General features: G+C 46.2%; 1 protein-coding gene across 2 annotated transcripts; it reads right to left on the bottom strand.

Annotated features, from left to right (window-relative positions):
* Positions 1 to 534: 534 nt before the first annotated feature.
* Positions 535 to 16,201, bottom strand: LOC310756678 (uncharacterized protein). 2 transcript variants are annotated; one of them, XR_014544961.1, is made up of 7 exons: positions 16,054 to 16,201; positions 12,045 to 12,621; positions 9,513 to 9,618; positions 8,947 to 9,029; positions 8,013 to 8,139; positions 1,726 to 5,066; positions 535 to 1,345 (listed from the first exon to the last, which is right to left on the bottom strand). XR_014544961.1 is itself a non-coding variant. In XM_083601226.1 (6 exons), the coding sequence occupies exons 2-6, from the start codon at positions 12,432 to 12,434 to the stop codon at positions 3,799 to 3,801; spliced, it is 1,974 nt and encodes a 657-aa protein (XP_083457352.1). In that variant the 5' UTR covers positions 12,435 to 12,621; positions 16,077 to 16,154; the 3' UTR covers positions 3,467 to 3,798. The 2 variants fall into 2 exon arrangements, 1 of the variants encoding a protein (XP_083457352.1); XM_083601226.1 differs by lacking the exon at positions 535 to 1,345 and having other exon boundaries at positions 3,467 to 5,066; positions 16,077 to 16,154.
* Between the last annotated feature and the right edge of the window lie 41 nt (positions 16,202 to 16,242).

Raw genomic sequence — 16,242 nt, 5'->3', positions numbered from 1 at the left:
GCGACAAACCACAGGGCCTTTTCTGTTGTGGCTCCCCACTTGCAGAATGCTACCAGTGAAGTCCACCTGGCACCATTTTAGTGCCTGGCAAGACTTTTCTGTATTTGGCATTTGATGGATTAGGATGATTTGTCTACTTATAGTATTTTTGTTGCTCTTTCACTGGGCTTCCCATTACTTTTTATTGTAATGCTTTTCAGATCTTATGCTTTCAAATTCTGTAAGTCACTTGGATATATTTTTTTAATGTGTCAGGTGATCAGTACATTGAGTGGATAATAAAAAATACCCCCCCACACACACAATCTATTGTTCATTTTTTTTTCTTCCCAACGCAACTTAGCTTTGTCCTCCTGTATTGCTCTTCAACAGGGGCACCACTGACACCCCAAGCTTGACTAAGATATTAATTCCAGAGTCAGGGAAGCAGCAAAAAGGAAGTGGCAGGGCCCTCCGTATTGTTATGGTTCATAAGAAAGGAAATCCAGTGCCCTCCTTGGCAAACACACCAGGGTCAAACACACCACAGGTTGCGGTAACTAGTATTTCTTTATTTTCATACAGCCACACCTGCACACATCAGGCAGTGGAACCCATAGATCCACATACACAGCAAAAAGACATGAACTTGCCTTGTGAGTAGGGGCGGAGACAGCTGTATTTGTTCCTCTGGGCTTCTTTTCTCAACAACCTTCACCCATTCCTAGGCATGTTTCTACAGTTTGTTGCAACGTATAGCTGCCCAAATTGAGTCAACCTCATGTATTAGAAGCTCAAAGGTAAACTGCAGTCACATCCATAGTGAAGATTTAAAGCACAGAACTTTGTCCCCAAAGAATCCTGGGAAGTTTAGTTTGTTATGGGTACCGGGAATTGTAGCTCTGGGAGGGGACAACGACGGTAGCCAAGATTCTTGGGGGGAGAACATGGCTGTTGAAGTGGAATAAATACGCTTTAAATGTGTCTTTATTTCATTTACATTTAAAAAGAACCCCTCATACGAAAATAATAAAACCACAATAATACCATTTTTAAACAAGTTAAAAACAACAGTTCAAACCCTTCAAGAATAATTGAGATCATATATAGTGTATATGTGTGGCTTCCAATTGCTGGTCTGTGTAACCAACCCAAGATGGTGCCCCCCCCCTCAAATTCAAGATCAGGTGCCTGGTCGGAAGATGTACACCCCAGTTTTGCATAGGGAAATGTTGGAGGGTATGGTGGCACCATTCACATAACAAAAACTACCACAAAAATATCAACATTTTTAAAAGCAGGGGGTCCGTGGCTTGGCTTTTGAAAAACAGGGGGTCCACCGCACTTCTCTAATTGGGAACCACCACTGTATAGGTAAAGGTAAAGGGACCCCTGACCATTAGGTCCAGTCGTGGCTGACTCTGGGGTTGCGGCGCTCATCTCGCTTTACTGGCCAAGGGAGCCGGCGTACAGCTTCTGGGTCATGTGGCCAGCATGACTAAGCCGCTTCTGGCGAACCAGAGCAGCGCACGGAAATGCCATTTACCTTCCTGCTGGAGAGATACCTATTCATCTACTTGCACTTTGAAGTGCTTTCGAACTACTAGGTTGGCAGGAGCAGGGACCGAGCAACGGGAGCTCATCCCATTGCGGGGATTCGAACCGCAAACCTTCTGATTGGCAAGTCCTAGGCTCTGTGGTTTAACCCACAGCGCCACCCACGTATATATCATGTGTATATACCACCAGCGTATATCATGTGCCAATATATGGTGTTGATGAGACCTGGGGCTCAGACCAAAACCTTCCCTCACCCCCAGAAGTGGTTCTAGAGTTTGCCTTCCATGTTGCAAGCCCTATTGCCCCAATCCCTTTTCAAGCTTGGGTCTCGAGATGCTTTTGTTCTACGACTCCCACCATCCGCAGCTATCTTGGCCAATGGTCAGAGATGATGGGAGTTGTCATCAAAGGTTGAAGAGCACTGCTTACTGATGCGAGAGGTTTCAGTAACTTATTTCCTTATTCTGTTTCCACAGTGAGGATCTTTAGGTATACAGATGGATACAAAGGATTTCTCCAGCGAACGAAATGAGCACTCGATTTATAAATACATATATATATATGATGGAAGGCAGCACCAAAATTTGCTACGTGGCCCTGGATTTTAAGTATTGGCCTCAACTGTTACCTTCTAAGTAAAATCTTCAACTTTCCTATATACACAGTATGAGCATATACCAATTTTAAGCATTTAGCCCCATCTCCAAGAATGCATACATACATGAGTCAAACTACGACCCACTATTATGTTTAAACTAGGAGATCTGTGAGACCGATGGGGTGATCGCTGTACCATGAGTCAAAATAGGCTGAGAGATCACACTCACTTCCATTATCTTGGGCTGATTCCAAGATCTTGGGATGCATCCCCCAAAACTTCTGATGTCCTCTTGGAGATACAGGGACCAGAAATGTATATGGTTCTCCAAAGGGTGTATTTTGCAGAGGCCCGTTCCTCCATGTACAATTGGAGGGCTCACCAATAACAGCTGCAGTCCCTAAAACTCACTGAAGATGCTTGCTCAGTAAGCTTTCGACAGCTGAAAGAATCTTCGCCAAGCCAAAACATAGCTGGAGGCTAGAACACAAAACACAGTGTCCTACAAGAGGAGGAGCTTTGCTGGGTCTGGTGTTGTGGCAATTGTCCATTGGACCAGGTGCCCATCTGATCTCTCTCCACGCTCTGTATTTATCTGCAAACAGGTACACAAAAAATCCGAGCAAAACAATATGGTAGAAGTTCAAACACTGTTGGGTGGGAGTCAACTCAATGACAGTCTGCAGATTGACAAAGTTTCGTTTCTTTGCCCAGAACGGATTATCCTCGTGGTAGAAGGGCTCCATCCACCACAGGTGATTAAATTTATTCAACAGAGGCAACCTCGAGAGAGCCTGTCCACAAAATTATTATTTATTCAATTTCAATCCTGCTCTTCTTCTCTGCGTAAACTGCCCTTCGCTTACCACCCAGATGCATTCCATCCACCAATAAACTTTGATGCTACGATGAAATATTTTGACATTTTAGGGAATTTGCACGTGTAGATTCTTTGTCGCTTAGCAGGGCCTGTTTAGTTAGGAAAAAGCTCTAGTCTAATTCACTTATTACTACAGTTATTTATACGCCATATCTCTCTGTATGCAAAGCAGCTTACAAATAACATCAAAATACATTTTTAAAAAGAAAACCCGCAGCAAACAATATACAGTGGCACCTCGGGTTACAGACGCTTCAGGTTACAGACCCCGCTAACCCAGAAATAGTACCTCGGGTTAAGAACTTTGCTTCAGGATGAGAACAGAAATTGTGTGGCGGCGGCAGTAGGAGGCCCCATTAGCTAAAGTGGTGCTTCAGGTTAAGAACAGTTTCAGGTTAAGAACAGACCTCCGGAACGAATTAAGTTCTTAACCCGAGGTACCACTGGTCCTGAGGTCTTCTCCTCTCTTCCGTTCCCTCTCTCCTGGGACTCTTTTAGAGGGAAGAAGAAGCTAGAGGATGATGGCATACTTTTATATATATGTATATGATGTTGTTCGGATGTGAATCATCTGAAATGAAATTTGGGCACCCCTCTCGAGTCCTTTCTCAACTGCAAACATTTCTAGCATCCAAAGCATCCTTCTGTAGTGAATTCCTTACTTTCGGAAAGAACCGTTTCCACCCGGTTTTCAAATGGCTTCTACACTTCAGTGGATTCTATGGTACAAGAAACCGGTGCTCTCAAGTGGAGATCTTTCCACACGTTTTGAACATTTGCGTCAAGGGTGGGACATGTTTTCCAGCCAGAGGGTCATATCCCCTTCAGGGCATCCTTCCGGCAGGGGTGTCATGGGGCCAGAGTCAAAAGCAACCAGAGCAACGGACGGTTTCACTTCGTTGTGGGTTCTCTGATGATAAGTAAGGCTATTGCTGTGACTGAAGGTCCTTTCACACTCTGAGCATTTGTATGGTTTCTCCCCTGTGTGTATTCTTTCATGTCTAGTAAGGGTTGTCCACTGACTGAAACTCTTGCCACACTTGGAACATTCATATGGCTTCTCTCCCGTGTGGGTTCTTTGGTGGCTTGTAACGTGAATCTTCTGGCTGAAGCTTTTCCCACACTCTGGGCATTTGTACGGTTTCTCTCCGGTGTGGATTCTGAGGTGTATAGCGAGGGTTTGGCTGCAACTGAAGCTTTTCCCGCACTCAGAGCATTTATAGGGTCTCTCGCCTGTGTGGGTTCTTTGATGGTGGGTAAGACCGGTGCTGTAGGTGAAGCTCTTTCCACACTCGGAGCATGTAAATGGTTTTTCGCCCGTGTGGGTTCTTTGATGATTTATCACGTGTATCTTCTGGCTGAAGCTCTTCCCGCACTCGGGACATTTGTATGGTTTCTCCCCTGTGTGGATTCTGTGGTGCAAAGCAAGGGTTTGGCTACAGTTGAAGTTCTTCCCACACTCTGAGCATTTGTATGGTTTCTCGCCCGTGTGGGTTCTTCGGTGATAAGTAAGGCCGGTGCTATGGCTGAAGCTCTTCCCACACTCTGAGCACGAAAACGGTTTTTCTCCCGTGTGGGTCCTCTGATGGTCTGTGACGTGCGTCTTCCGCTTGAAGCTCTTTCCACACTCCAAACATCTATATGGCTTTTCGTCGGTTTGGAATGTTTGATGATAAAGAAGGTCATCGCTGTCGCAGAAACCCTTTTCAGGGGAGAAACATTTAAATGGTTTCTCCCCTGTGTGGATTCTCTGATGATCAGTAAGGCTGCTGCTCTGACTGAAGCTCTTCCCGCACACTGAGCATTTGTACGGCTGCTCTGCTATTTGCACTCTTTGAGATGCACTAAGACTCAGTATCTCGCTTGCAATCGTTGCGTGTTGAGGGGAGGTGTTTCTTGTGTTTTTCGCTGTATTGCATTCATCTTTTAGCTTTGGAATTTCACACACGTCCGCGTCTTCAGAAATGAAAGATTTCTCCCTCAGCTTCTGTCTTGCCTCGGGTTTCCTCCTCTGCTGTTCAAGCTCCTTCTCGTTCCAACTTCCATAACCTGAAATAACAAAGAAGGGGGCCTGATCAGGGTGGAACAGATTCTCAGATCAGAAAATACAAGAACCAATATATTAAGTGGATACAAGAACCATATACAGTGGTACCTTGGTTCTCGAACTTAATCTGTTCCAGGAGTCCGTTCAACTCCCAAAACCATTCAAAAGCCAATGCGCAGCTTCCGATTGGCTGCAGGAGCTTCCTGCACTCAAACAGAAGCCGCGTCAGAAGTTTGGCTTCCGAAAAACATTTGCAAACCACAACACTTACTTCCGGGTTTGCGGTGTTCGGGAGCGGATTTGTTTGGGAGCTAAGCTGTTCGATTACCAAGGTGCAACTGTACTGAGCTCTCTGCTGTTCATCAGGAAATGGCTCCCCCCTGCCCTGCCCCCCCCCAGCCCTAGGCCATGACTTCAAGGACAGCAGAAGCAGCTGACAAGAGTTCAGGGATACAGTGGTACCTCAGGTTACATACGCTTCAGGTTACATACGCTTTAGGTTACAGACTCCGCTAACCCGGAAATAGTGCTTCAGGTCAAGAACTTTGCTTCAGGATGAGAACAGAAATCGCGCAGCGGCAGCGGGAGGCCCCATTAGCTAAAGTGGTGCTTCAGGTTAAGAACAGTTTCAGGTTAAGAACGGACCTCTGGAACGAATTAAGAACTTAACCCAAGGTACCACTGTATTAAAAAATAATTTTATAAGTTGTGTGTCCTTGTTTCTCAAGTTGATCCTTTTACATGGTTTTGTATATTTTGAGGTATTTTATGCACTGACTTGCCATTATTTTCATTGATTATAGTTTATTGTGATTGTTGTTACTGGTAGGTAGACATGTTAGTCTGCCGTAGTCAAAACAAAATTAAAAAATTCCTTCCAGTAGCACCTACTGGAAGGAATTTTTATTTTATTGTAATTGATAAGTGTAAACTGTTTAATTATTATTTGCTGATATCTAACTTCACTGTTTAATGTTACATTCTAATAGATGATTGAATATCACTTTATTCGATATAAGTTCTTCATTTCAAGGTTATTGTGGCTTTTTTTGGTATCAGATCAGATTGTTATTACATGCGTGATGTTCTCTGTCTGTTTTGTTGTTTGCTTGTAAGCCACCTTGGATATAGTAATACAGTGGTACCTCGGGTTAAGTACTTAATTCGTTCCGGAGGTCCATTCTTAACCTGAAACTGTTCTTAACCTGAAGCACCACTTTAGCTAATGGAGCCTCCCGCTGCTGCTGCACCGCCGGAGCCCAATTTCTGTTCTCATCCTGAAGCAAAAGTTCTTAACCTGAAGCACTATTTCTGGGTTAGCGGAGTCTGTAACCTGAAGCATCTGTAACCTGAAGCGTCTGTAACCCGAGGTACCACTGTATATAAAAGCACTGCACAAATTAAAAGTGAAATGAAATGAACTATTAAGTGGCTCCTGTTGACTAGCATTGACTGGAAATTGATGTGATGAAGTGCATAGAGAAGGTATGAGGAACACTGCTGGGTATTCTCACACCTACTTTGAGAAAATTACAGAATCATAGAGTTGGCAGGGAACCTGAGAATCATCTAGTCCAACCCCCCCTGCAACGCAGGAATACGCAGCTGCCCTATATGGGAATCAAACCTGCAACCTTGGTGTTATCAGCACCACGCTCTGACCAACTGAGCTATCCAGGCTTGATGCTGGGGATCTAAACAAGGACCCTGAGAGCAGATACTTTTCCACTGAGCTAGGAAAGCTACCTTATGTATGCACACCTGGTCATACGATACAATACGATCCGATAATCTTTATTGTCATTGTCCCATACAGAACAACGAAATTGAAAAAATCTACACCAGACATTCAAAAACCAACAAGCCTGCTATCCCAGCCTGTTTAGCCCCCTAAAAACTCTGATACCCCATAATTAAATACAATATACTCCCATAAGTAAAGGGTAAAGGGACCCCTGACCATTAGGTCCAGTCATGACCGACTCTGGGATTGCGGCGCTCATCTCGCTTTATTGGCCGAGGGAGCCGGCGTACAGCTTCCGGGTCATGTGGCCAGCATGACTAAGCCGCTTCTGGCAAACCAGAGCAGCACACGGAAACGCCGTTTGCCTTCCCGCCAGAGTGGTACCTATTTATCTACTTGAACTTTGACGTGCTTTCAAACTGCTAGGTGGGCAGGAGCGGACCGAGCAACGGGAGCTCGCCCCGTCGCGGGGATTCGAACCGCCGACCTTCTGATTGGCAAGTCCTAGGCTCTGTGGTTTAGACCACAGCGCCACCTGCGTCCCTCTGAGAGCAGATACTTTCCCACTAATAATAATAATAATAAAAATAAATTTTATTTATACTCCGCCCTCCCCAGCCAAGACCGGCCTCAGGGCGGCTAACACCAAATATAAAAACAATTGATTGAAATACAGCTTAAAAAACAAGATTAAAATACAACATTAAAACATTAAAATGCACCCGCATTTCAGTGGAAACTCAATCAAAAACTTTTTTGGGGATAAAAACGTCAAGTCTTCACCAAGGCCAACTATCCAGACTGGTCCTACATGGGCCAGAAAAAAGCTAGGGAAGTCACCAAATAGGAGTTCCAACAGATAAGGAGAAAGGAAACAGAAAGAGGGGGAAGGGAATCAAACTGAATCTAAGCCAAAGGACAGGCGGAACAACTCTGTCTTACAGGCCCTGCGAAAAGAAATCAGATCTTGCAGGGCCCTGGTCTCATGAGACAGATACTTTTCCACTGAGCTAGGAAAGCTACCTCATTTATGCACACCTGGTCAGACCATTGGTCAGTCCAGCTCAGTGCTCTCTAAACTGACTGGCAATGGCTACTGTTGAGCTATGAGCTTTCCTGGACAGATGGGCATGAATACAGATGAAGAGCCGCAGCAGTTCCCGCGTCCCAGACCTATCAGGCAAGGCCACACAGGGAAACTCACCCAGAGAAGCCAGGCTCCAGTAGTTCTCCTCCATGACTTCTCTGTGCAGAGCCCTCTGGCTCGGATCCAACAGAGCCCACTCCTCCTCTGTGAAATGCACAGCCACCGCCTCAAAGGGCACTGGGTCCTGGAATAATAATAGTAATAATAATAATAATAATAATAATTTTTTATTTATACCCCGCCCTTCCTGGTTCAGAAAACCGGGCTCAGGGTGGCTAACAACAAATTTAAAACACTTAATTGATGCAACAAAAAACAGCATAAAAGACAGTATGAAACGTGAATAACAATAAATTCAGAATTCAAAAATCAGTTTAGGGGGGAAATCCATCTAATAAACATTAGATGATCACCAGGGCTAGCTGGCTAAATTAGTGCTATTTGGGCCAGCGAGGAGACCAGGGGAGAATTAGCTGTGGGATCCCAGAGCGGGTAATCTTCACAAAAAGGGGAGAGGGAGGGAAGGAAGGGGAATAAAAGATCAGGCTAAGTTCAAATTGAAAGCCAGGCAGAATAACTCTGTCTTACAGGCCCAGAGGAAGGAAGTTAAGTCCTGCAGGGCCCTGGTCTCATGGGACAGAGCATTCCACCAGGTTGGAGCCATCACTGAGAAGGCCCTGGCCCTGGTGGAGGGTAGTCTGACTTAGGGCCTGGGACCTCTAAACTATGATTATTCATGGACCTTAAAAACAGTTACTATGCACAGCTAAGGCAGCAATCCGGAAAAAAAGAGAAGAAAAAAGACTGCAGAGACTGGAGGCTCTGCTGCAAAACCCAGAGCTTTCCTTGTGGCATTCAGAGCCTTCAAGATGGGGGGGCATCTTAAACACAAGTGATAGGGGGAAGGCAGGTTCTTTCAGGACCACGGAGAGCTGCAGAGGAGTCGCCTGGGTTGTGCCTGGCTCAGTTCCCCTGTGATTCTATCTCCTACCTGATCAAGTGACTGCGAAGCAACTGTTTCTACTCCATCACAATAAGAAGGTCTAGATGACATCTCAATGGTGGTTCTGCCACCTGTGAGGGAGACAAAAGAAGCAGGGAGGCAGGGTGAATAAAAATCAATGATATTTTTAAAATAAATTTAAAAAATCGGATTTTTAATTCATCTTTATTGATTTAAAATATCATCTTACATATACATTACAAATAGTTACAACAAAATTAAACACAAAAAATATAAAAGAAGAAAGATAAAGAAAATAAAAATAAAAAAGCAAAGAAGAGTTAACAATAAGAGATGAACATTGGCTATAACATCCTGTAAATCAGATTTTTTAAAAATAAAATGCTTTTGGAGGAAAAATCCTTCCAAAGAGTTTTCTATTTAAGTTACGTTATAGCACAAAAGCTATTCATCAGGAAATAAGGATTTGTTTTTAATTATGTAGCATATGCAATGTTTAATTTTTCTGGTAAACGAATTACATTAATCCACTCACAATTTCAGAGGGACTAAAGAGCGACCAAGTGGAAATAATATTCTGCATTCATTCTTACCCAATAAGGTTTCAGCCACTGGAGGTGCGCCGTTAAATGGTAACAGCCCAAGTCTGGTGCCCATTGCAGCTCCCTCTCCCTCCGTGGATCCTCCTGCTAACAGCTCCTGCATCCGAAATAATAATAATAATAATAATAATAATAATAATTTATTTATACCCCACCCATCTGGCTGGGTTTCCCCAGCCACTCTGGGCGGCTTACAACAAAATATTAAAATACAATAGTCCGTCAAACATCAAAAGCTTCACTAAACAGCTGCCTTCAGGTGAAACAACAAAGAAGTAGCAAAGGAAGTAGAGGACAATGGAGCAGGGGAAAGGGGTGAATTCCTAAAAATACAAGAGGCTGATGGATCAGGCCAGCCTCCTGGTCTCACAATGCACAGATGACCCAAGAGCAACAGCACTCTCTCTACTTGGGACTGGTCTTCCGAGATGTCCTTCCAGAGAAGGCTGAATGAATTATCTGGTCAGAGATGCTTTATGTCCCCAGACCTAAATTCCCTTGTGTGGTGCCTTCTGAGGTAGAAATTCTGCTGGACCCACTATCAGTAAGGTGAGTCTCACGTACACAAGGGTACAGCTTGACCGCAAAGCTTGCAGGAACTAGTTTAAGAGGAACCTAACAATGTTATGGGACGCGGGTGGTGCTGGTGGGCTAAACCACAGCCTAGGGCTTGCCAATCAGAAGGTCGGCGGTTTGAATCCCCGCGACGGGGTGAGCTCCTGTTGCTCGGTCCCAGCTCCTGCCAACCTAGCAGTTCAAAAGCACATTAAAGTGCAAGTAGATAAATAGGTACCGCTCCGGCAGGAAGGTAAACGACGTTTCCGTGCACTGCTCTGGTTCGCCTGAAGCGGCTTAGTCATGCTGGCCACATGACCCGGAAGCTGTATGCTGGGCTCCCTCGGCCAGTAAAGTGAGATGAGCGCCGCAATCCCAGAGTCGTCCGCGATGGGACCTAACTGTCAGGGGTCCCTTTACCTTTAACAATGTTAAGAGTGAAAACCAATTCCAGATAAGGTGCAAGGAGGCCTCTGCACATATAGGAGGGGAGCCCCAACTCATGGATTGAGCAAGAGTTTCCAAGGATGGGCGGCAGACGTTCGTTGGGCAGAATGAACAGCTAAGGCAACATATATTTCCTACATAGGAGTGAAGGCAAATGGCAATTCTCCCACAGACTCTGTCTGGTAAGGCACTGAAGTTTGAATAATTGGGAATCTGGTTTGAGCCTGCATACTGAACCCCCAAAGGGAATTTTCTCCAATACTTCCCTCCCTCTACGCGAGTGAAATCCTTGCATTTCCACCCCCATCGTCCAGCCCTGTCACTGAGGTCCAGATCCGAGGGTCTTCTGGTGGTTCCCTCACTGCGAAAAGTGAAATTACAGGGAACCAGGCAGAGGACCTTCTCGGTGGTGCTTGCCCTGTGGAACGCCCTCCCGTCAGATGTCAAGGAGATAAACAACTATATGACTTTTAGAAGATATTTGAAGGCAGCCCTGTTTTTTATGTTTGGTGTTTTATTGTGTAATAATAATAATAATAATAATAATAATAATAATAATAATAATAATTATTTATTATTTATACCCCGCCCATCTGGCTGGGCTTCCCCAGCCACTCTGCGCAGCTTCCAACAAAATATTAAAATACCGTAATACATCAAACATTAAAAGCTTCCCTAAACAGGGCTGCCTTCAGATGTCTTCTAAAAGTCTGGTGGTGGTAGTTCTCTTTGACATCTGGTGGGAGGGCATTCCACAGGGCGGGCACCACTACCAAGAAGGCCCTCTGCCTGGTTCCCTGGAACTTGGCTTCTCGCAGTGAGGGAACTGCCAGAAGGCCCTCAGCGCTGGACCTCAGTGTCCGGGCTAAACAATGGGGGTGGAGACGCTCCTTCAGCTATACTGGACTGAGGCTGTTTAGGGCTTTAAAGGTCACCACCAACACTTTGAATTGTGCTCGGAAACGTACTGGGAGCCAATGTAGGTTTTTCAAGACCGGTGTTATGTGGTCTCGGCGGCCGCTCCCAGTCACCAGTCTAGCTGCCGCATTCTGGATTAGTTGTAGTTTATGGGTCACCTTCAAAGGAGCCCCACATAGAGCGCATTGCAGTAGTCCAAGCAAGAGGTAACCAGAGCATGAACCACTCTGGCGAGACAGTCCATGGACAGGAAGGGTCTCAGTCTGCGTACCAGATGGAGCTGGTAAACAGCTGCCCTGGACACAGAATTGACCTGCGCCTCCATGGACAGCTGTGAGTCCAAAATGACTCCCAGGCTGCACACCTGGTCCTTCAGGGGCACAGTTACCCCATTCAGGACCAGGGAGTCCTCCACACCTGCCTGCCTCCTGTCTTCCCAAAACAGTACTTCTGTCTTGTCAGGATTTAACCTCAATCTGTTAGCCACCAGCCACCCTCCAACCGCCTCCAGACATATATTTTGCCGGAAGCCGCCCAGAGTGACTGCGGCGACCCAGTCAGATGGGGCAGCACAGAAATAATAAAATTGCTACTGCGACTCACCCGTTGCTCTGCCTCTTGGCTCATGAGGAAACCTTCCGCCAGGGCCACCGCCTGGGAGCAGGTCTCCGCTCCACACTCCCTCACCCAGCTCTCCATCTCCGGGGGGAGGACAGCCAGGAACTTCTCCAGGACCACCAGGTCCAGCATCTGAGCCTTGGTGTGCTTTTCTGGCTTCAGCCACTGATGGCAAAGATGGTGGAGTCGGCTGCAAACCTCCCGGGGCCCCTCGGCTTCCTGGTAGCAGAACTGGTGAAAGCGCCATTGCTGTTCGTCTGAGCTGCTGTAGGCCTCGCTCAGGAGCTTGCGCACTGTTTTTTCCCAGAAGGCCCCACTGCCCCCGGCCTGGCGGTCTCTTTGGGCTTTGGTCCCAGCTGAATCATCCTCTTCCATCTCCAATTTGTACTCGGATGAAGGGTCTCTTTGCTCTGAGTCGGTCTAAGGCCACTTTCGTCCACAGCTGCTCCTGAATTGAGTGATGGACGCCCTGCTTAGCAAAGGCTAATACGTCTTTCTTGTTTCAAGAAGAGGCTTTCAGAGCAAAAAACTGGGCGTTCCCTGCAATCTGCCAGAGCTTCTCCTGTGGGGAAAAGTGAAATGAGATGAGACCATAAGAATCAGAGACAGCCTAGAAAAGATGGCCATTCTGAGTTGGTTTCAACCATGTCCCACTCAAAGGCAGACACACTGAAATCAATAAACAAAAGTTTGTCGTGTCCATTGACTTCAACAGGCCTACTATGAAAGCTTGTTGTTCTAAAACAGCTTCTGACATGGATGGTAGCTGCAGCTAGGATTTGAATAGCCGAAGAGTGGAAAACCCCGGAAAATCTACTTTTCTCTTTGTAGATATCTCTGGACTTCAGGTACCGTAGAAAATGCTATACAGTGGTACCTTGGGTTACATACGCTTCAGGTTACAGACTCCGCTAACCCAGAAATAGTACCTCAGGTTAAGAACTTTGCTTCAGGATGAGATCAGAAATTGTGCTCCAGCAGCAGCAGGAGGCCCCATTAGCTAAAGTGGTGCTTCAGGTTAAGAACAGTTTCAGGTTAAGAACAGACCTCCGGAAAAAATTAAGTACTTAACCCGAGATACCACTGTACTTCTAGTTAACCTTTTCTGAACCTCTTCAATACCCCCCCTTTTTTTGCAGTGAGGAACATACACAGTATTCCAAATATGGCCACGCCATAGATTTGTATAATGGGCATTATGATATTCGCAGTTTTATTTTCAATTTCTTTCCTAATGATCCCCAGCACCAAATTCACAATTTTCACAGCTGCTGCACACAATTTTCACAGCTGCTTCCACACTTCCAACAGACTCCCTTAAAATGTCTGTTCACTTCGGTCAAGGATAGATCGTTACTGCTGCGTAAAATCCAGATATTTATATAAACTTCAAAGCCTGTACGCTGCAGCTTGGAACCTATCTAAAGACCTAATGCAATGGGGGAAATCTCAGAGTAGTGAAGCGTAATTAAACAACTATGTTAAAGAGGGAGCAAAAATGAATATAAAAAAGAACTCAGTAAGTACTGATGTAAAAACAAACAAAAAGGAACTAGGAATATCTGGGGACATGCAAAAGATGTTACAGAAGTGTACTAAGAATACAGTACAGTATACAGCCCTGTGGCTGCGTGACAGTAGTTTATCCCTCACAGCACTACAATTCACAGCACACTTAACGAACTACAGTTCCCAGTGTAGACGCAGATGAAGGTTGTACAGGCTGAAGAAGCCTTTCCAAAGTGCTAGAGGCATCAGGTCACACACCTGGGGTTCTGCGGCAAAGAATGGCCTCTCCCGATATTGGAAAGCCATAAACCCCGGCTGATGCCCATCCCAAGCCTTAAGCTTGCAGGGCTCAATTTGTTAAAGCGTGGTGGTGAAAATGCCCAGGCTGCAGGTTTGATCCCTATGGGATAGCTACAACTAATCCAGAATGTGGCAGCTAGACTGGTGACTGGGAATGGTCGCCGAGACCATATCACACCGGTCCTGAAAGACCTACATTGGCTCCCAGTACGTTTCCGAGCACAATTCAAAGTGTTGGTGCTGACCTTTAAAGTAAGGTTACCAGACGTCCCTGGATTTACAAATCAGTCCCCGTACAAAATCCACTGATGTTGAAAAGTGTCCCCGGATTCATTGAAAAAAATCTGGTAACCTTACCTTAAAGCCCTAAACAGCCTCAGCCCTCACCCCCATCATTCAGCCCAGACACTGAGCTCCAGCTCCGAGGGCCTTCTGGTGGTTCCCTCTCTGTGAGAAGTAAGGTTACAGGGAACCAGGCAGAGTGCCTTCTTGGTAGTGGCGCCCGCCCTGTGGAACGGCCTCTCATCAGATGTCAAAGAAATAAACAACCATCTGACATTTAGAAGACATCTGAAGGCAGCCCTGTTTAGGGAAGTTTTTAATGTTTGATCTTTTATTGTGTTTTTAATCTTTTGTTGGGAGCCTCCCAGAGTGGCTGGGGAAACCCAGCCAGATGAGTGGGGTATAAATAATAAAGTATTATTATTATTATTATTATTATTATTCCTGCATTGCAGGGTGTTGAACTAGACAATCCTCAGGGTCCCTTCAAACTCTGATTCTATGGCGCAGGTTCCTCCTTGACAGAAATAAAATATAAAGGCGGCAAACCTTGGAACACCGGAAATGACCTTATGCCAAGACCACCATATGACTTACTCTGACTTGCAGTGGCTCTGCAGTTTCAGACAGGGAGGGGGCATTTGCATACCTACCGAAATTAAAAGACGCCTGCTTCTTGGGAGAAAAGTAATGACAAACCTAGACAGCATCTTAAAAAGCAGAGACATCACCTTGCCAACAAAGGTCTGTATAGTTAAAGCTATGGTTTTCCCAGTAGTGATGTATGGAAGTGAGAGCTGGACCATAAAGAAGGCTGATCGCCGAAGAATTGATGCTTCTGAATTATGGTGCTGGTGGAGACTCTTGAGAGTCCCATGGACTGCAAGAAGATCAAATGCATCCATTTTTAACGAAATCAGCCCTGGGTGCTCACTGGAAGGACAGATCCTGAAGCTGAGGCTCCAATACTTTGGCCACCTCAGGAGAAGAGAAGACTCCCTGGAAAAGACCCTGATGCTGGGAAAGATGGAGGGCGCAAGGCGAAGGGGACGGCAGAAGACGAGATGGTTGGACAGTGTTCTCGAAGCTACCAGCATGAGTTTGACTAAACTGCGGGAGGCAGTGGAAGACAGGAGTGCCTGGTGTGCTTTGGTCCATGGGGTCACGAAGAGTCGGACACGACTAAACGACTAAAGAACAACAACTGGAGAAGTCAGGGATCGAACCAGGGACCTTGTGCATTCAAAACAAGATGCTCTGGCTTCTCAGATTACACAGGGACATATTCCTTGTTCAAAGCAAACCACCGGCCTGTTTAGCTTAAGATTCAAGCTGGGCAAAATTATTCGGCATCCAACAGTACTATCCATGATGACTATGCTCTGCCTGCACAGCTGGAAGCAGAAATGCTTCTGAGTTGCTGGAACTGCAGGGGTCGGGCTGCTCTCTTGCGCTTGCATCCTGCTTGCGGGTTTCCCATCATAATGGTCAGCCGCTGTGAGAAGAGGATGCGGGACTTAGACGGGCCATTGGTCCGATCCCGCAGCCTCGTCTTACGTGGCTGGGAGGCAGGCAATGCAACCCAGCAGGATAGCCCTGGGGAAGGAATCGGGGGTCTTTAGCAACCAAAGGAGCCCCTCCCTGGCATTTTCCTAAAAGCAAAATTCGCTCTCTTTCCCCCCGGATTCTGGTGCACCGCTGCCTCCCCCATGCACCCACCCGAATCCCCGGGGCTTCTAATTTTTGCAAAAACTGAGACGCCTCCCCCTTCAGACCCCGGCCTGGCTTGCAATTGCAAAGGGTCGTGCAATGCAAAGAATGCAACCCCGGGCGTAGTATTTTCGCCCCCCACCCCCGTTCCCTATTCCATTTTTGCAAACCCGAATTCTCTCCAGCTCCTCACCTGGGCGGGGGCGGGGGACTTACGAGAAGGCCGTTTTCCCACGTGCATTCGTTACGGGGTCGTAGAGATAGGAAAGGGCAGCGAGGTACCGAGCTCACTTCCGGTTCCCATTCAAACGCTCGACCTCCACCGCCACCCCTCCAAGTGTGGGTGGGGGGAGATCTGTGTATTTGCAGCCGTAGCTCTATG

Source organism: Podarcis filfolensis (assembly GCF_964270895.1).
Source record: "Podarcis filfolensis genome assembly, chromosome: 2".
Classification (NCBI taxonomy): domain Eukaryota; kingdom Metazoa; phylum Chordata; class Lepidosauria; order Squamata; family Lacertidae; genus Podarcis; species Podarcis filfolensis.
Note: the sequence above shows the minus strand (reverse complement) of the source record. Positions and strands in the feature narration are given on the sequence as shown.